Genomic DNA, 20,312 nt, shown 5'->3' with positions numbered 1-20,312 from the left:
AGGGAGTACGGGATTAAGGAGGGGGTGCAGGATGCTGATGCTGAACTGGCCAAGCTGGGAGGAAAGAAGAAAGGGAGGGGAGGGGAGAATCGAGGACGGCCGGCCTAGCCAGGCCAAGAATGCAATTGCCCCGGTGGTGGGAGCTGGGAGACCCTTGTGCTTGGACAGGACAGGGTCGGGGGACACGCAGGATGAACCCCGCGACCACTGGCACCTTCTTGCTGACAGGTTAGTGGCCCGCGCGCGACGGGAGGTACTGGGGCCAACAGGCCGCCGCCTCCCCATCCCCTGCCCGGGTTTTGGGTGTCTGGGTGCATTTTCTGGGTGTCAGCCCCTCTTGCTGCCCCCGTCCCCACTATACCCCTCTTACAGAACACCACACACCCCAATTCCCGGGCCCTGTGAGTCCCTTCCCAGGCTTGACCCCTGGCCTTTTCTTTTTCTCCGCGCCCCCGCGGGCCCCTCCCTGCCTAGAGCGCGCAGAAATTCCATCTCTAATTTCCATTCCTACCGCCCCCCCCCCCCCAATTCCCAGCCCTGGTGGACCTCTCCCCGTCCCTGCAGCAAGGCTTGGGGGTTGTTGCCCATTTTTCTGGGGTCGTTACCACAGGAATGGGGCGCTGCGGCCCGGAGACAAGCCATTGGAAATGGGTGTCAGGCGGCGTCCCTTTCCACATAAACACAGCCTTTCTTTCCTTTCCTTGAATCCGATCGGGAGAGAACACAAAAATGTGCATTTGAAACACTTAATTCCCCGTCTTGCTAAGAGCATTTCTCGGCGGCGGAGATCTCGTTTTTCTTAGGTTTTATGGAGCGGGGAAGCGGAATCCTGAAATGCTGGGAGCTAAACAGGGCGTTCAGGTCAGGGTTAACCCCGGCTGGGGGCCAGAGACGCTGCAAGCAACGCCGTTTGCCCCACCAAGTGCACTATTTTGAAAAGCAAAAACAATTAAAAACAGCTGTGAATGCCTCCAGTGTGCTTGGAGGCTTCGGAGGCTCCCAGCTATGGCCTTTTGGTGGTGATTACAAGGTTTACACAGAGACCTAGTTCTCCCTGCAACGTTACATTTTTCTAAATCTTGTGGAGAGAATGAATACATTTAGTCACGGTAACCGCACGTTTAATCCTTTCAAGCGTGGTGCCGAGATTTGGCCACAAATGTTTGTGTGTATTTATGCATATAAACATACGTATTTTACCTTAGATAAAATTGCAATGAGTTACAAGACTTTAAAATACTGATGAAGAAGGATGCTTAAAAAAAAAATAAAAAGCCATCACGAGGATTTCCATTTAAGCGCCTCAAAGGGTTAGTTAGGCTCTGAGAAAAAGGACAATTTGTTGATAATCTAGAAAAAGAAGTTTAAATTAAAATGGAAAACCAATTGTCTACAGCTGAGTGAGGTTCTTGAAATACGGATGAGACACATTTGTATTTGAAGGCTAACACTGAGCATATTTTAGTAACATTGCTACAGATTATTTATACGTATAGGATAAATAAGAATTTGGCCCATTGTAGATGACAGGGTGTCAGGATTGCACGTAAAGCTAGCTTTTCTAGGAATAAACAAAACTGGAGCACATTTACTGAGATTTTACTTTTTATCAGAAATGAAATGTTGACCATCCGATATATGAATGAATGAATGAAGATTCCCAACAATGAAAGGTATTTTTTCTAGGAAGTTGGGTGAGCACAATTATACTTTTTTAGAAGTGCCTTTTAATATTAAGATGTTCATCCTTTCCTGCAAGATAAACTTTTAGGATTCTTAGGTTTACCAGAATACCATTCTCTTGACCGCCAAACTGTCAACCCCTTAGACTTTTTTTTCAATCTAGAAAAGTTACCTCACCTAATTGTTAACCGATAGATATTCTTTTTCTAAAAGGCAAGATTAAAAACCAGTATAGATGGTAGAATGAAAGTTTAAAAGTCTATTCCAAGACACTTAAAGTTTGAACCACTTTGAACCAATTTAATTTTTTATTTCAAAATGTTAACCAGAATTTTTTTATATAAAAACAGCATTAGTATTATTTTTATTATACTGAATTCCTACTCGCTGTACAAAATTCAGGAGAAAAAATCTCCAGAAAACTGGGAAAAAACCAAGAGAATCAAGATCACCTGTAACCTCTTTATCCTGAGCTAACCCCCGTAAACATTATGGAGTTTACTTTTTCAGACTTTCTTTATGCGTGTTTATGTACCAAAATAATATATATTTTTCATACAGCTGCATATGTATGATTTTTTAAAAATTAAAAATGAGAACAAATTAATTTTCCAAATTAATTTTCTTTCCAAAGACACCTGTCAAATAACATTAAATTTGCAGAGGGTTTTTTTTTTTTAAAGGAAATAATATTAATTACTTTTTCTAATTAAAATTTTAAATGAACAACATTATCACATAGATATTTAAAACCAGAGAGCTGAGAATTTCCCCTGACTTCACTCTTCTAACATACACATAGTTATCATTTTAGTATATTTCCTTGTGTTTTTATTTCTCAACATATAAAATAATTTTTACTTTGCTTACGAAAGAGGATTTTCTAAGAAAAAACAATATTGATAGGTAAGTAATTATAATAAAACTTTAAAAATCTGAAACAACAAAACAATATTAAAAATAAACACAAAAATACAACATTGATAGACAAATACTTTAGATAACATTTGTGTTATCTATCAAAACAACATTAACTACCCCCCATTAATAGACAAGAATTTTAAACACTTTTTTGACATTTAGTATCCTAAGTGAATTTTGGATTTTCTCAGATATTTCCCAGTGTTGACTGTTCCTTACCCATTTTGCACAAGATTACATGTAAAGCAAAAAAAGGTGTTAATGAGCATATTTATTCTATCAAATAATAACTGGGCATTGTACTTGGACAGTTTAATCCATTTTTATGAGCATTTGCTGTGGATCTATGAAGCTGTTGATTTACTGCCTGTATTTAACTTCTTATGTAGTGGGAAAATAGTATTTCAAAACAGAGTAGAATTTTCCCTTGTCAAGTAGTAACTAGACTTTCTACTTGGACATTTACCTGTTTTATGACAATTTGCCATATATGTGTGAAACTCTTGATTTACCTCAGGTATTTAGCTTAATTCTAGGGTGGTGGGAAAATTGTATTTCAAAACAAAGTGGAATTTTCACTTGTCCAATAATAACTAGACTTTCTAGTTGGACATTTTATCTCTTTTAAATGAAAATTCGCTGTGGACTATGAACCTGCTGATTTACCACATGCTTTTGGCTTAACTTTTACTATGGTAGGGAAAATTTAGTTCTAAGCAAAGTAAAATGTTCAGTTTTCAGTATTAGCAGGACTTAGTATTTGGTCATATTGGACTTAGTATTTGGTCATCTTATCTCTTTTTATAAGATTTGCCATCAGTCTAAAAGCTGTTGTTTTACCTGATACATTTAGCTTAGCTTCCAGGACAATGGACAAATTGTATTTCTAAGCAAATTGGAATTTTCACTTGTCTTTCTCTCAAACATTAAAAAGAGCAAGGGACAGCACCAGAGAAAACTGGTGAGAGACCACCTCAAAGAGGTAAAGACAACATGTTTTTCAGATTCTAACACTGGTTTCCCACTGATGAAAACCATGCTCTAAACAGAATGCTGAAGCAGTGAAGAAACTCTGACATGTTAAAAATTCTCCATCAAATTTTCAGATTGTTTGAGGATTCCAATAAGGGCAGGATTTATAGGTCTAGTTTCTCCCAAATAACCAGCCATTTTTTTTTTTCTTTTTTACTAACTGTAGCACACACTTACTCTCTCTGACTCCTTTTCTTAAACCTTACCCTTGACTCAGCTTTAAACACCAAAGTGCAAAGCCTATTGCTGATCTTATTTCCTGCTCTTAGTGTAAAAAAAGGATTCCAGGTGAATAGATGATATGAGTTTATGTGTCCGCTAGAAATTCTCGGGATGGAGCTGTGTTTTAGTCCAAAGCTTCACAGAACTATTAACGTGGTGGCTTTTTTCCCCCCCTTTTCATCCTTTTGAACTTCTCCAGCGGAGACAGAGAGACAGACATAACAGGCAGACAGACAGTCATGAACAGACTCTCTCCCTCTTTCACACACACACACACACACACACACAGAACATTCAAGCTTTTTCTAAACTTCAGAATAGTGTTGTCTGGTCCGCTGTCTTCCTGATTTCCAGAAATGTTAGTCAAAAACAGGAATGCAAAATTAAAAAAAAAAAAAAAAAGAAGCTGATGTTCGGAAGGATCAACAAGTCTTTTTAAATGCACATTTTTCGGTTGGGGTTTTCGAGTTGGTAGGATCAGAGAGAGGCTCAGTGCTCTTCAGGCTGTTTTACATGAACTGCCTCCAAAGGACATTCTCCCTAAGCAGAATTCCTAGTGGCTTCAATTTTTAAACAATGTAACTATAGTAAAGACAGTATTGAATAAAAGACAATCTCCACAGTCTGACGCGAGAACAGACGTTTCCATTGATGCTTCTTTCCTTCTAGTCTTTGTTCTGTGTGCATATGTATTTTTCAAAGACTATAATTTTAATATGTGTAGTTTTGTACACTTTGTTTTGAAACATAAGGGAATCTTGCTTTCAGCAAAGCATTTGTTAAGGTTTTAGATGCTCTTATGTGAGATGGTGTGTAGACTAGCCGGATTGCTTTGTGAGCGTGAAGCAGGCTGAATTAGCACCTGCCAGGTGTGTGGGTTACTGGGTTGGGGTCCAAGAGTCGTCCCTGGGGAAAGATGCAAGCCTTTGCCCTGGGTCTTCTCTTTTTCAATGAATTTTATGAATGACTTTGATGAAGATCTGAAATGCTTGCTTTAAAATCCAGGGATGATTTGCAAAGGGGTAACTGTTATAAGTAGGTAACAGAATTTAGAGTTAATATGGCTTAAATAGGCTGCAGTGCTATGCAAAAAGATCTTTTATAACAGTAAATGCATCATAACTCATTGGTGTGTAAGGAAGGAGGTGACTTAACGTGGTGGCAATTTTTGAGGAAAAAGAAGGTTAATATGAACCAGCGGCTTGATGTGTCTGCAAAAAAGAAAAAAATCAAATTCAGATTCTGATAATAGTATAGTGTCCATGTGTCACAAAAATTAATAGTGCCCCCCTCTAATTAACCACATCTGTAGTATTGTGTCCATTTCTGGCTGTCACATTTAAAGAGAGACGTTGACAAATTAGACAACTTCCAGAACAGTCCATGGGGATGGTGAGGGGTCTGGCAGTCCTGTCATAGGACGTATCCTCAAAGGGTCTGGAAATGTTTAGCTTGAAGACTAAAAGTAGACATAAACTCTCTTCTGTTTGCTTCAGAAAGCAGAGCTAGCACCAGTGGGTGAAAGGTAGAGACGGATTTCAACTCCAGACCTTTTTAACAGCACAGCTCAGCAAGGGAATCAACACCTTTACTTGGTCTGTTCTTTTAAGTATCAGAAATATTCACCTTTATTGCAATTAATGTTTAATCTGAAGGCTGTGATCACATTTTCACCTAGGACAGCAAAGAAGCTTGTGATGGAAACATTTTATTTTTTTCTGATAAACTGTCTAAAAAGAAGAGTCCTGTGTGTTGCAAGTTGATCTCTTACAACTTGTAGCTGCAACAGGGCTATTTAACACATTCCTTCCTACCCTCCCATTCTGTTTCAAACATGAGTATCGGAGAAGAGAATTAAAGGGCTTTTGGCTTTGTTTTGGCTTTTTTCCCCTTGCAAACTGTCCTGGCCTTAATTTGTTTCCTATAGTTCTTCCTTTCCTGGTGTTTCTTGCTGGCTGGGAGCAGGCTTCCCCGGGCAGAGTGGCCGCGGATGCTGGGGCACCCAGGGTTAAGGGGGAGCAGCCGCTGCTGGGTGCTGGTGCAGGACAGCTAAGCCCTTGGCTGCTGGATCCTCTTACCCTGGGGGAAGTGGGGGACAGTTCTCTTTTCTGCACTTTTCACCACTCTTATATGTCCTTGCAATATTTAGTTTTAGCTTGTCAATTGAAGATAAAACCTTTCAATCAAAAGTAGCTTCCGACCCTGTGCTCTTTTAACTTCTCTCCATTTCAGGTTAGCCTGGATTCTGACTGTCTCAGGGGCACATTCTTAGTGTCTCAAACATGTCTTGTGGCAGATTTTCTTTCTCCTCCATCCACCTATTGACTGTTTATTTTGATTACCATATCTAACTTTGGAAATTTGATTGCTCAAAATTAATGTGTAGAGTATGCGACAGAGGACCCCACTTCTGAGGAGTAACACATCTGACTCCATGGAAACTAATTTTATGCCCTGGAGCCTTGAAAACTAAGGGTGACTCGGATGAGAGATGTAAAGAAAGAAGACAATATTCTTCAGACATCTTTTTTAACCAACTTTTCCCTACTTCTTTTACTCCTGCATCGTCTTCCCCTCCCCAACCCCCCCCTCCCCCATATACCCACAATGTTCTCACTGAAATTATTAGGTCAGAAATATGGTCACTCTAACTCTGACTGTGTGAAGTATGTTTTTCATGCTGAACAAGTTTCTCCTTATTTTCTCTCTTTTGTAAAAGTGCCATGCACTTTTGTGGGATTATAATAATGCACAGGGCAACTTGTAATGGCTCGCTTCCCAGTTGTTGAAGATGCCACAGGCGTTCCTGCGCTGAGCTCATATTTCCGAGAGAGAAATGCTCAAAGATGAGCTTCTGGCTTGTCAACGCTCGTTCACCTGATCCACAGGCAGCTAGTTGTGATTCCTTGAATGCAGTGCTTGCTCCTGCTCCTGGGAAGTAAATAATCACCAGTGTTAAATTTTAAAACTTAGGAAAGTTTTAAATACGTGGTCTCAAAACATAAGTTGCTGGCATGATGACTAATGTTATATTCTTGAAAAAAAAATCAACGTGGGTAAAGCTAAAGCGCTGTTGTCTTCTAGAGTCACTTTGGTAGAATTTTTATTCTTTGGCTCTTCCTTCATCTAAGAATTTTTATGCAATATTTATGCAGTGGTGGTTTAAATGTGTTTTATTACTTACAAAGCACTCGTCTTTAGCACATCTCACTTTCTATTTAATTGCCTGGGACTAATCAGATTTTTAGAATAGATCTTCGGCATTCTGTACCACGGGAATTGCCACAGCATCTGTTGTGACATGGAAGGCAGACTTTTTCTTTTCTGACAAATGAAGCTGCTCATTTCAAAAATGCTTAGGAGTTAGGCAGCTCTGGTGTAAATTCTTTCCCAGTCTTTAATGTTTCACTCATTCGTCTGGTCACCACTTTGATTATTATGGAGATTTGGGGTTTATTGCGAATTTGAAAGAAGAGATCACAGTTAATTTTCCTGTAGTAGTTAAACAGTGAAATATTGTAGTTTCCGGTTTCTTCAGCGATAGGCATAGATGTAAAGTTATTCTTTTACCTTGGAATGCAGAAGAAAAGAAGAAATTAGCCCCAAAGGTCTTTTGTTTTGTTTTGTTGTTTTCCTCCTTAGCAAATTGATGTTTCTTGTTACGCGGTAAAATGACGCTGGTTATTCTCCTCTATGTAACAGTTAATCCGTGTAGCACCTTTAACATTTTTCCATCTTCTGTAGCTATAGAGTTGATTCTCATCAAAGACCAGTACTGCAGGAGTGGAAACAGAACAGGTTGCTACATGTGCTTATCAAAATTTGAAATGTATGCTCTTTTTTTGTCTAGCCGTTTTACTTCTAGGAGTTTAGCTTACAGACAGACTTGTGAAAGTGCTCAGAAGTAAAAGTATAAGGATGTTTCGCGGAGTATTGATAGCAATAATGAAAACGTAGGAAATGTAGTGGTCTTCTTTACTAGGCATTCTTTTATTTATTTATTTCCTGGGCGTCAACCTGTTTTGAGACTCCGTGTTAGATGCTGGGGATCATACGGTCCCAGCCATTACAGAACTTTTACACTACTGGAGTTGACAAAGATTAATCAAGTAATCACACACATAAATGTGCCCTTAGAGCTATGGTAAGTGCTCCCAACACTACTAGGATTTCTAGGGAGAGGATTTGGCCAGGCAGGGGGATTAAGGAAGGCTTCTCTGAGGACATACTCAGATCTGAAGGATGAGTAAATGTTAGGTGAGGTGAAGAGGAAAGGTGTATTTGAGGTAAAAGGAAGAGCTTTGTAGAGGCCCTGGGGGAGGTTGACTTGGCAAATAGAAGGTGCTGGAAGAAGTCCAGTGAAGTTGGAGCTGAGAGAGAAGAGGGAACCCAATGTGAGAGGAGGCGAGGTAGGAGGTCAGGGAGCGAATTTTGCTGGACCTGTTGGACCACCTTAAAGAGTGTAATCTGTATCCTAAAACCTATGGGAAGTCTTCAGAGGGGTTTTAAGCGGGACAGGATCAGATTTGCATTTCAAAAAGAGCATTTTGGCCGTTTTGTGAAGAAGAGGTTGGAGGGGTCAGAACTGCTTGCAGCACACTGGTTCCAAGGCTACTTTAGTAATCCCCGGATGGAGATGAAGCCCTCCTGCGCCCGGATGGTGCCGGTGCCAGGGAAATGAAGCTAGGACGGACTTTTTGAGGAGTAAATAGCAACAGGAGTGGGTCGTGGACCGAATTCACTGGAGATCGGCAGGAGGAGATGTCAAGGATGATTTCTAGATTTCTGTCATATTCAGGAGGGTGAATGGGGGTGCCATTCAGGGCAGGAGCAATGCCGGAAGAGACCCAGACTCTAAGGGAAAGATCAGGAGTCTTCCTTGGGACAGGCTGAGTTCGAGGTGTCGAAAAGGAAATTATGTTTGAGCAATGCAACCTTCAAATGTGATATCATGTAAACACGTCCAACATACATGCTAAGGGAAAAAGTGTGATCACTTTATGTGAAAAAGAGCACGGTGTGTGTCTGTGGATGTGCACAAACATATGTCTGCATATGCATACACGTGGAAACATGTAAAGTGACTCCCCTAGGCATTGGAGGGGGGCCAGGGATAGATGAGAGGGGATCTTTATGTTTTATACCCTCCTGGTTATACCATTTGAATACGTTGCAATGAGGGTATAGGGCTTCTATAATAAAGAAAAGGAATGACAGTTCCAAGTAAACAACCAATATGAGAGTATTTCTCTTTCAGAGGTTTCTTAATTGGAAAAACCTTGCAAGGATTATTGTATTTTTTTAAAATTTTGAACAGAATTTTCCGACAGTTTGACTTCCCTAACCCAGTAGTAGCTCTTACACTCTGCCTTTTAATCCTTTTCCACTAGATTGCACTATTACACTAGATTTCACATAGTCTGTGTACTATTTTGTATTCTGCCTTTTGCTAATTTTGTTAATTTCAAAATAGTCCAACATTTTGCAGATCAGGACATTAAGCTATAATCGTGCATATACCTACAGCATATATCAGGCATCTCTTTTGTTAAGGGTCCCACTGGTGCTCCTTAATCGTCTAACATTTCTGAGATGGAACGTAGATAGTACCATTTCCGGGCTATGGAAACACAGTATATGTTTTAGTCAGGCTATTTGAGCAAAGGAGCAAAACTACCAAGAGAAGAGGATAACTGTCTTCTCCGTTAGCTATTCTATCAAATCAACACTTTTTCTTTTATTGGACTTTGAATCTCTCCCCTCCCCCCCATTTTGAAATGTATGATGCAAAGCTGAATCTTGTGTCCATGCAGTTTTTGCTTCTGTTGCATTATTTCCTCGGGAAAAATTCCTAAGAGTTTATGAGAGTCAGAGATAGCACATATCAATATGACTTGTTTCTTATTGCATCTGGCTTTCCTCAAAAGGATTAAGCTGCGGCTCTCACCCAGCATGCCTGGCCAGTGCCATCTTCTTAGTCCTCCGGGAAGCCGCATGGACTGGGGGCGGTATTTGGAGCCCCTGGGCTGTTAGCTCTGCTCGTTAGCAGCCTCCAGCGTTTACTCCACTCAGCTATAGAAATATTATCATTTCTCATGTGTCTTAATGACCGTGAAAATAAAAAAGAGAGTGCTAAAGTCTCTGTTGCCAACTGTACTCACAATTTTTTTTCATCTACTTTTTAAGAAATCACATTTAAAGGAATCTAAAGTTTCCTTCGTATTAGTTGTAGATTAAATGTAATAAGAGCTCACATTTTTTGAGAACATCATTATGTGCAAAGCACTCTTCTGAAGGTTTTAAATGTATTGTCTCATTTAGTAACTCGTAAAATGTCTCTATGAAGCGGGCACAAGACTGTCCCTGACAGAGAAGGAAACTGAGGTTCAGAGCTATTGCATAACTTGCCCAGTGGACAAAAACTGGGATTTCAACCCAGACACTCTGTCTTCAGACACTCTGATAGAGAACACGATCTTTCTGTATTCCAACTTCATTTCACTCTAAAGTCTAATATCTTACCTAGCTTGTGCTAAAATTATAAAACTCAAATAATTTTCAAATGTATTTAATAATTCCTGATGTTTCGCCTTGCTGGAACTCCAATGTTTTAACAAAGTTTTAAGGCTTCTTATTTTGGCATTCTTGGGTTTAAAATCCTGCTGTTACATTTCTCTTAGCTATATCTTTTCCTGAGGTTGGAGTGGACAGTACTTTTTAGCCCTTTCTCCCCTCATAGTTTCCAACCTTTTAGATTTCCTATTTTAATGAAGGTTGTGTGTGTGCACTCATGCCCATAATGCATGGAATTTTTATGGGCATTTCCTCATTCTATTTCTAATCTACAATCAGGGGAAACTTTTTCGAGAAAGAAAAATAAGTAAAATATGACCTACTAGTAATAACAGTATTTCAAATTACATTTACAAATACGTAGTTTACAAATTGTTTTCCCATTTAACCATTTGGGGTTAGTATTGACAAGTAGATGACACGGACTTTGCAGTAAGCCAAGAAATGGGTTCAAAATCCAATTTGGCCACTTAGTAAACACATGACCTAGGGTAAGTTCCATAATTTCCCAAGACTTCTTGCCCTCATGGAAAAATGGAACTAATAATACCTACTTCACATAAGTGATGATATAAGGATTAAGTTCATTAACACGTATAAAACCTTAGTGTAGTGCCTCACACTTAGCATTCAAAACATGGTAGCTAACGATAATGTCAGATTTAGAGAGAAAAATATGAAGATATATTAATATAAGAGACAATTGAAGAAGTATTAAGCAGGGTTGCAGAAAGGAAGGGAAGAGAAGATGTAAGAGGCAAGGAGGTGACATAGCGACATGGGGAATGGTGAGAGAAGCAGAGAGATGTCGGGGACGTGAGCTGTATATCCGCTTTATGAAAACAAAGTCTGTGTCCCCTTCAAGTGAAATATGAAAAGAGACAGATGAGACAGTGGACAGAGAAAGACGTGACAGTTCGGTTCTAAGGTGAGTGCGTTAATCAGATTAAATTTCATTTGGCATTTCCTGCTGTTTACTTGGACAGCGATGTCGAAGTAAGTTATTATTTATTATTTCTTTCCCTTGACATTCTGATTAGCTCATCAGCAATCAGTCACCATTCACAGCTCTTCAATTGCTTTTATTAAATAACAAACCCCTCCCCCCCAAGTCTGCAAATTATTCAGGTTTGGGAAAGAGTAATGTCTCTTCAGAGAGTGCTCGCCCCAGGCCAGATGAAATGTTGTCAGTCATGCTGCTACAAGACTCAGAATAAATCATGGAATCTTAAGACAAACTTTAAGTATTGTATGGTTTCTAGGAAATTTTAAGGGCATGCCAGCCACCTTTGGATTAATTCAGGCTTTGATGATTTTTGAAAGGGAGCGTTGAGGAATTGGTTAAATTATATATGCCAGTTAATTGTGTGAATGTCTTCTTAGCTTGGGCTGTGTAAACCCAGTATGTATGTTATTCTTTGCTTTTATGTTTATGAATTAGAGCAAAACTCACATCCAGGTACAATCGTAGCAGAGATTATCATGAACTCAGCACAGTGGAGTTTCTTTCAAGATTTCTGGGGATGGTCTATTATCTTTGGAAAGAGTCCAAGAACCAGTCCATACACGTTGAAATTTTTTTGCACATTAGATTTAATCTTGAAAAGTTATGTATAGAGCAAATATGTTTTAAATTGAGTTATATTTTCCCATGATAACTAAGGAAATTTGTTCTCACAGAAAAGAAATGCTCTGGTCCTTTTCTAACAAAAATCAAACTTTGAAATCATGACATTTTTCAGTGAGAATATCTGCGTTTGTCATTGCGTGGATTATAGTAATTTTCTATACAAGAAGCTAATCAAGTGGATCCATGATCTTGGACACACAATTAAAAACAAACAGTTGTTTACATGTTATTGCAATTTCTCCCCCCAATACAAAGTGTGGGAATTGAATGTTTGAGCAGACATACCATCTGTGATGTTGTGTCTTGCTGTTAGTGACATTGTCTGGTGAGTAGCATCATAAAAAAGTTGTCTTTTTTTTTTAGATTTATTGGACTGCAGTCTTCTGTGGTCAGAGGGGAACTTTAGATGTATCACTATGAACTTTAAAAAAAAATGAACATGCTCAAAGCAATGCTGGCCTTAAAATAGAGCAATATTGGTGGGATGTCTTACACTGCTTCCATTTGTTAATGATTGAGAAACCAATCAAATTTGTCCTTTGAATCCTGTAAAAGCCAACTGGACTACCCTTATATAGGACCTGGAAATTATGAGCAACGATATGCTGTCTCACCTGGCAAGGACATGACAGAGTGGAAGACAAAAATATCTCACAGACTTGTTATCCTCGTAAATTCTTTAAATCATCCATAAAGTACAATATGTACAGTTTTGTGTGTAACTTTGAACACCGATTCTTAAGCATATGTAGTCTGAGAACCACTGGGCTAGAATAAAGGAAGGGACAAAAGGGGTGCTGTCCGGATACTCAGACCGTTCTGTCTTTATGATAACTCCCCAATCCATGGGAGAGTGGGGGTACAAGTGGGGAAGGTTTTCAGCTCTAAGGTCAGCCTACATTTGGCATGTATGATGTGACTCAGTTGACTGTCTTACCTACCCTTGGGTTCTGTAGTTCTCCTCTCAGTCTTCTAAAGTTCATATTTGTGTATGAGAATTGCCTGATGAAATTGTGTAACCCACCTACCTAAATTCTCCATGGTGGAGTCATGAATATGTGTTTTTAAAATTTTTTTTGTGATGAATTTTTAGGGGTGTAAATATGTATTTTTAGAGAGCTGCCCAAGTGATTCTTAGGTGACCAGCACGCCGCCTTTGGAACCCAGTGATCAGGAGAACGCAGGGAGCAGGTATTTTGCCACAAGAGACCACTATGAACATTTCTTATCGTATTTTAACGTAAATTATTTAGGAAGTGATGACTGTAGTTTTCATCTAGATTTAAAAGGACATAATTTCAGCTGTTAAGCAAATCAACCATTTATTAGGAAAATCATCCAGAAGATTGATCTTTTAGTAGATATAAAATTAGTACACTTAAGTTTACAGATTTTAAAAATTACACACCAACCAAGTCATTTATTTGCTTGGGGTGCTAGAGCCTTTGATTTCCACTCGCAGGTATCACTGAAATGATCAACTGAGGTTTTGTTTGCTTGTTTGTTGGTCTTTAATTACTTGGGTTTTGAATTGTATTCTTTTTTTTTTTTTTTTTTTTTGGAAGGGAACTTGGTATTTCTCCTAATTTCGTTTAAGCTCAGAATTTTCTTCAAAATTCAGTTTAAAAAAGAATATACATTTCATCTCTGATTTACTAAGGTGAGAGGCCCTTTCAACAAGAAGTTTCCTGTGCCTGCCCTGACCAGTGTTGGTCTTCACTTGTCCTTACTTTCTGAATCATGACGTATTTTCTTTGCTTGTATATGCTGGTCTCACCCATTCTGGCTTCTCTTACATTGCATCTCATCGGTTTTACTCCTTTTCTTTATCCTCCGTCTCTTTCTCTCTCCTTTTGTCTTTTCCTCAGTTTCTGAACAAAATCTGTTACCCCATGCTCGCATCACCAGCGCTCTCTGCACCTTGCTGCGTCTCAGTCTCTCTAGTGTGTCATGTCATCTCTTTGCTCCCCTATCCTGGCCAGTGTTCTTGAAAGATTAACTGTATTTGCTGCATCTACATGTTGACCTTTTGCAGTTTGGCTTCTATTCTTATCCCTTTGTTGGAACTCCACTTTCAAGGAGTCACCAGTAACTTCTCACTTTACACATCCAGCAGTCTTTTCTAAACTCTCATTCTCTTTGACCTTTATGCAGTATGCGAGGGTGTGGATTCCATCCTCCTTGATACCTCTTCCGTTGACATATGTGACACTTCAGGCTTGGTTGTCCAACCTCTCTGACTGCCTTGTCTCTGATTTCTTTGCTGAATCATCCTCTGTGCTTGCTATATAAATGTATTTATTAACCTGTTCTTCTGCCTTTGCTGTCCCTCCCACTTTTTTGTGCGTTCCTTCTTGCTATATTTCAGCTCCAGAAGCTAGGACCAAGCTGTGGGGTATATCCTCAGGGACTCTGGGACTGAGTTGAACCCAGAAGGAACATACCTGAGATAGCTAGAGGAAGGGAGAATGAGATAGAGACCCAATGTTATAGCTAGGAAAATGGTACCCAAATCCCATGTCTGAAAGGTAAGGATGAAAAATGGGGGAGTAAGCAGTAAGAGTGGTAGTTCGGTTGATGAGAAAGAGCGTAGAGGAATGGCTCAAGAATGTGAAGGTGTCTCTTCTCCAGATCACTTTGGATATGAGGCTGCCTAGTGCATTACCTGGGAGCGTAGTCTGTTTGAAAATTGTACTGTGGTTTGACTTCCACCACCATTCCTCTGGGGATGAATGTTCAAATCTGGATCTGAAGCCCCAGCAAGTTCTCTTATGCATCAGAGTTCCATTTCCATCTTCCTCTTAGATGGTTTCACCTGGATATCCAAGTGGTACCCTGAATTTAATATGGCTCAAATTTATTGTCTTTTTCCTGAAACTGACTCCTTTTTTGGGGGGGATTCCTAATGTATCACTGTTCTGTGTCACTCTGGATCAGATATTCAAAGTCATCTTTGATTCCCCTTTTTTAACTAACCCACATGCAGCAATTTGAAAACTTTGTCAGGATTATCTCCATGATATTATATAACTGGCCCCACCTTTATTTTCCTTTTGCTTCAGCCATGATTTATGGGCTAACTGCCACCCTACACTCCACAGATAGCCCCCTACTTATTACCCCCTGACCCCAATTATGTTCATTTTTGCCAGTGTAATGTTTCTAAAACTCAACTGTGAAATTTAAAAGATATTTTAAACTTATCACAATATCCCTAGCTAGGGATAATGGCTTCCCCCCTCAGGGTTTTGTAGTACTTATGTTTTCTACCACTGTGTGTATGCGTAGTTATTGTGTATGTATGTGTATATATATATATATTTCATACATATTTGTGTACATGAATTATCCTTATAGATTATAAACTCGTTGGGGTGCAGGACCTGTGTCTTGTTTACCCTGTATCCCCACATACGCAACAAATATTTATTAAATGGAATTAAACAGCTAGTTGGGCCGGAAGGAATCTAATCTCAGTTAATAGTAGGTGACCTGGGATAGTCATTTTAATTTGACATTAATTTCATTGTTTGTGCGTTTGTTTTATTCTGAAAAGCTTTTTTGTTAAGCTGTGCTGATGGTATAAATGGAACAGTTAACTGGAAGACCAAACAGGCCAACAGTTTTATTGTCAGCAGAAAAATGACTGGTGGGAAGAAAGATGGTGAGTCTAGGTGGTAAATCTAAATTCCCTTTGGGGAGTCAATTAAATGTCCGCTTTCGGTATTCCTTTTGCTTTTTTAGTCATGTGTGGATTTTTTTTTTTTTGATAAGTCAGTCTGAAAAACTCCAGTTTTGTTTTCCTAATCTTCTAAAACTTCTGATCTTTATGTTCTTAATCCATTATTTTCTAAGTTTTTTTTCCTTTGCCATAGTTTTGCTTTTTTTTTTAACTAAAAATAATTCTTGTTTTTAACCTATTGTGACCCTTATCCAGTCGCTAGCTTACCACTTATAAAAATTGTTCCACTGTGGTCATTATAACAATTTATTTATAACATTGAAAAACATTAAGAAGCACATTTAACATAAATCATTTTAAAAACAGTGTTTATACAACCTTAGAAAAATGGTCATAAAATATTTTGGCTAATTGTGGATGATTTTTTGACTGATTGTTTTGTTGCAAAACCAAATTGATATGTTTTGCTATTAAATAATTAGATGGCACTTATTTACTATTGGAAAGATGACCTGACCCTTGGATGATTGATTATTTTTTCTAAATTTTTTCTTCCCTATCATAAATGTGTCCATTAACAATATGCCAGGACCTTTGAAATAATGCGTTTCATCAGGGAGAAAAAGACTTGCTTAATAACAAAAAGATTAGTTGTTTTCAAAATGTCAATTATCCTCATAAGCTTTCACTTAATATTTCTCGGTTATTTGCCTTTAAGATCTTTCTGCCCATCACCCCCTGCCCAAACCACACACCACACACACACACACACACACACACACACACACACACACACTTTTGGCTATATGTGGTCACGCATGTGGACATGTAGCTTGGTTTCCATAACTTTGGGGCAACCAAAGTGTCTATAAAAATAACAACAATTTAAAAATGTTTTTAAAAGAACCATCATTTTTTGTGATAAAATGGCTTTACTCTCATATAACAAATCCTGGGTACCTTGTAGGAGTGATTCCTGGCTCTCCTTGTTGTCTTCATTCAGCCCTGAAGTTGGGGATCACTAGCTTTTTTCCAGCTCGCACCAAATTATTCCTTAGGGGGAATCATTGACTCCCAGGTCTGTTTCACAATAGGACAGAGGCTGCCAGTTCTCCTCTACTCTGCTGTTTTTGAAACAAACCCGCAAACGCCTTTGCATTTCTAAGGAATTTTTTTTGCTAATATCTATAAGAAAACATAGAGTTTTATAACAATAACTTCTCATGAGAAGATCACAAAAATTTATTTTAAATGCACTAACTGCACTTATTCTAGATTCTAAGCCCATCATCTCATAGTCCTTTCCCTAAACCCTCCTTAGATATTCTCAAGGGATTCTCCCTGGTTTCTTCAAGGGAATTATCCCTGATGACCGCCTGTGTCTGGCAGGTTCCTTAATCAAGCCGAGGGCCCTCAGCTTCTTAGACACATCCACACTGCCTGTGTTCTCATCTTCCTAGTTATGGCCCCAGATGGCCCTCAAGGTTGCCATCTGCAATGTATTAAAGCTCTGTCATATCCTGAGGACTTGGGACCTGCCCTGATTTCCTGGTGCCCCACACAAGATCACCAAAAGCTCTCTCTCTGGACTTCAAACCATTCTGCACTAAATTTACAGTCATACTTTCTTTTTGTCTTCAGTTCCTTCTCTTTCCCTTTGTTCTCTAGAACTCCTGTCATCTTTGAACATGTCCCTCCATTTCCTATTTGATTTGCTAAAAAGGTATTCCATAAGAGGCTGTTAAGCCCTGTTGAGTCATCTACTCTGGTGCTTTCTTAGTGAAATGTACTGTTCCAAGACCTTTGCCTATAGCATTTTCCAGAATCTTCAAGGAATACTTCTCTCTTCCTCTTTTAAACTTCATGCTCCCATTGGACCGCAAATTGATTTTTCTCCTTGGAACCTGAGTGATAACCGTAATTCTCAAAATAGAGGTGATTAATAGATCTTGAATCTACTGAGGTACCACAGCCTCAGTTTCTTTGCAGTGTTCTTTAGCTTCTTCTCCCTTTCTGGTCTCCTCATCCAATTTAAATCCTATCATTGTAGTTCTATGTACAGAGAATAATACGTTTCATTAGCTGTATGAAAAGAGTTGTTTCTAGTTGCTTTTGTAGCAAGGCCATTTTAAGTGCTCCCGCAGATATTAAATGTTTTTTGAGATGTTCTTGACCATGCGTCCCAGTCATCTCTTTCTGACCATTTCAAGAGAGCACAAAAGGTTATAAGAGCATTTATATAGGAAAATAAGTTTAGTGACTGTATTTTTTGTATAACTTTCTTTTAAGATAATGTTCAGTTCTAAACTTTAGCAGTGGGAGGGGCGTCTGGTGGCTCAGGCCTTAAGCGTCTGCCTTCGGCTCAGGGCATGATACTGACATTCTGGGACTGAGCCCCGCATCAGGCTCTTCCGCTAGGAGCCTGCTTCTTCCTCTCCCACTCCCCCTGCTTGTGTTCCCTCTCTCGCTGGCTGTCTCTCTCTCTCTCTCTGTCAAATAAATAAATAAATAAATAAATCTTAAAAAAATTAAAAAAATAAACTTTAGCAGTGGGATGGTGTCTCTTCTGTAAATAGGATTTTGAGGAATTTGGAGTCTCAGAGCAACACATTTGGCATCATTCTATCTTGATACACATGAATAGTTAAATTAATATTAATAGTTTTAAAAAATCATAAAATCATAAAGAGCACTCTAAATATGGATTCCCTTTTCTTTTTCCTAGGGTAGAGACAGACAAACTTAAAATTTACCCCAAAATAATTTTAAAAAGGTGTAAGTCTTCATATTACTAGCTTATATACTTCATTTAGATAAATGTTTTTAAATTCTCCTTTTTTACTTAGGACAACTCATTTTCCAAAATGGGTTAGATTTAGGCTTACTGGAAGACTTTCATTGCTTTTTTTTAATTGAGAAACAAGAAACAAACTTTCTCCTAAGAGAAAGTCAAAATAATCATGTACTGATTTCCTATTTATTTTCCACTTAAATGTTAAACTTGAATTTGACCTTCTTGGGAATGAAGTACTATGTACTCTGAATAATTTGTTAGAATTCTCTTCTGCCATCTTAAAGGAGCTCCTCCTTAGCTCACTGACAGTCAAGGAACGGGCATGACTTGAAGATAGAAACATCTCTCTAGATGCTTTCTTTTCCTGTGTGGTTGGAGAGGAGCAGGAGGTGCTCTTAGGACTGAAAATACATGTTCTTCTTCGCCTCTGAATGGTGGCAAAGTTAGGATGAATAATCACCAAGTTCCAGGACTTCAAAGGACCATCTATTAGGGAGATGAGTTTTTCCTTCTAGGCTCTGGTTATGATGGTGGAAATGTCTCCTTTTAAACTTCAGGTTTGTTTCTTTCTTTAAACAAAAGAATCTTTAGGTTTGTTTCTTTCTTGAAATTGTGATTGTCAACATACTTCTTCTAACTGTGCAGTGTTATTACTATAACTTCACAAAATAAAGAATGAACTTGGATTATCTAGTCAAATTCTGGTTTGTCATCGAACAAGAGAGATAAGAAAGTGAAGGTGTTATGCAGCATAATTAGCTTGCCGTAGTGGGTCATAATAATATAACGTACAGCCACCAAATGTATTACTTTGTGTTTTCAAATCAACAAAATACGTGACTTCCTGGGTTCAAGTCCCCGGCTTTTCCTCTTACTATTCCTGTAGGCTTGAACCTGTCGTTTTGTGTCTCTGGATTCAGTTTTGCTCTCTATGAAGTGAAGGACTGAACTCTCCAGGAGAGCAAGTGCACGCCAACTCCAATCGGTAGTATCTGTCAGGAATCCTGGGTTAAGTAGAATGCTGAGGCCATATCCAAGTAAGAAGTAACGCTATGATCTGTCTTTGGTAGAGAAATATATTTGGCATGCTTAGACAGGATGACATCTAAAGCCCTTTTCAACTGCAGTGTTCATGAGACTAAGTTTATTGATCACCAATTAACAATGGTTTGCAGCCACTTTCCAACTGACATTTAAGAAAAAAACAACAGGACAAAACAAAAACATGCGATCATTATATGGAAAATCAAGACGTTTAACAAAATGGTTTCGGTAAGTGGCTTTGGTTGGGAGAGAGAGGAAAAAAACCTTTTTGCTTTTTGTAGAAAAGAGGCAAATCGTGGTTTGTCTTCTACTCATGTAAAGAACAGTGCCCTTATCTCTTAGAGGAATGAAGTTTAAAAAGGCAATGTAGTGCCTTCCTTGTGATGAATTCTGCAGCCCAGGCATGGTCTGCAAAATAGAAATGGTCTCTGGCCACTGCCAAATGAATGGCCTACAGCACTTTGATGTTGAGTAAACTCAAAGGTGAAGGGCAGACGGCTGAGAAAAGCTTCTGATTCAAAACCAAGATTTATAAAGCGGGATTGATAAAACACCGGGTCAATCTTAGCGAGGAAAAACAACCAAACAGGTTGTGTGCCTGGCTGGATACTGGTGTCCCTCAGAATATTTTTCTACAGCAATTATCTGGTTTGGTAATTAAATTTTAATTTGTAGAAATAACACGTTAAAAAATAGGTTGGGGAGGAAACCATAAATATATCAGACTCTGA

The 20,312-nt window shown here is 38.8% G+C and overlaps 1 protein-coding gene across 2 annotated transcripts in view; it reads left to right on the top strand.

Moving 5' to 3' along the window:
• Window positions 1-7: 7 nt before the first annotated feature.
• SGCE (sarcoglycan epsilon) overlaps window positions 8-20,312 on the top strand; it is a 65,788-nt gene continuing 45,483 nt past the window's right edge. Inside the window, exon 1 of one of the 2 annotated variants that reach the window (XM_026505936.4) lies at window positions 8-228. In XM_026505936.4, coding sequence (XP_026361721.1) covers window positions 120-228 — 109 coding nt within the window. In that variant the 5' untranslated portion in view covers window positions 8-119. The remainder of the gene's footprint in view (window positions 229-20,312) is intronic. The other variant, XM_044386583.3, reaches the window with a different exon arrangement.

The sequence above is a fragment of the Ursus arctos genome, unplaced genomic scaffold (assembly GCF_023065955.2).
Source record: "Ursus arctos isolate Adak ecotype North America unplaced genomic scaffold, UrsArc2.0 scaffold_3, whole genome shotgun sequence".
Lineage (NCBI taxonomy): Eukaryota > Metazoa > Chordata > Mammalia > Carnivora > Ursidae > Ursus > Ursus arctos.
This window is presented reverse-complemented; position numbering and strand designations above follow the sequence as displayed.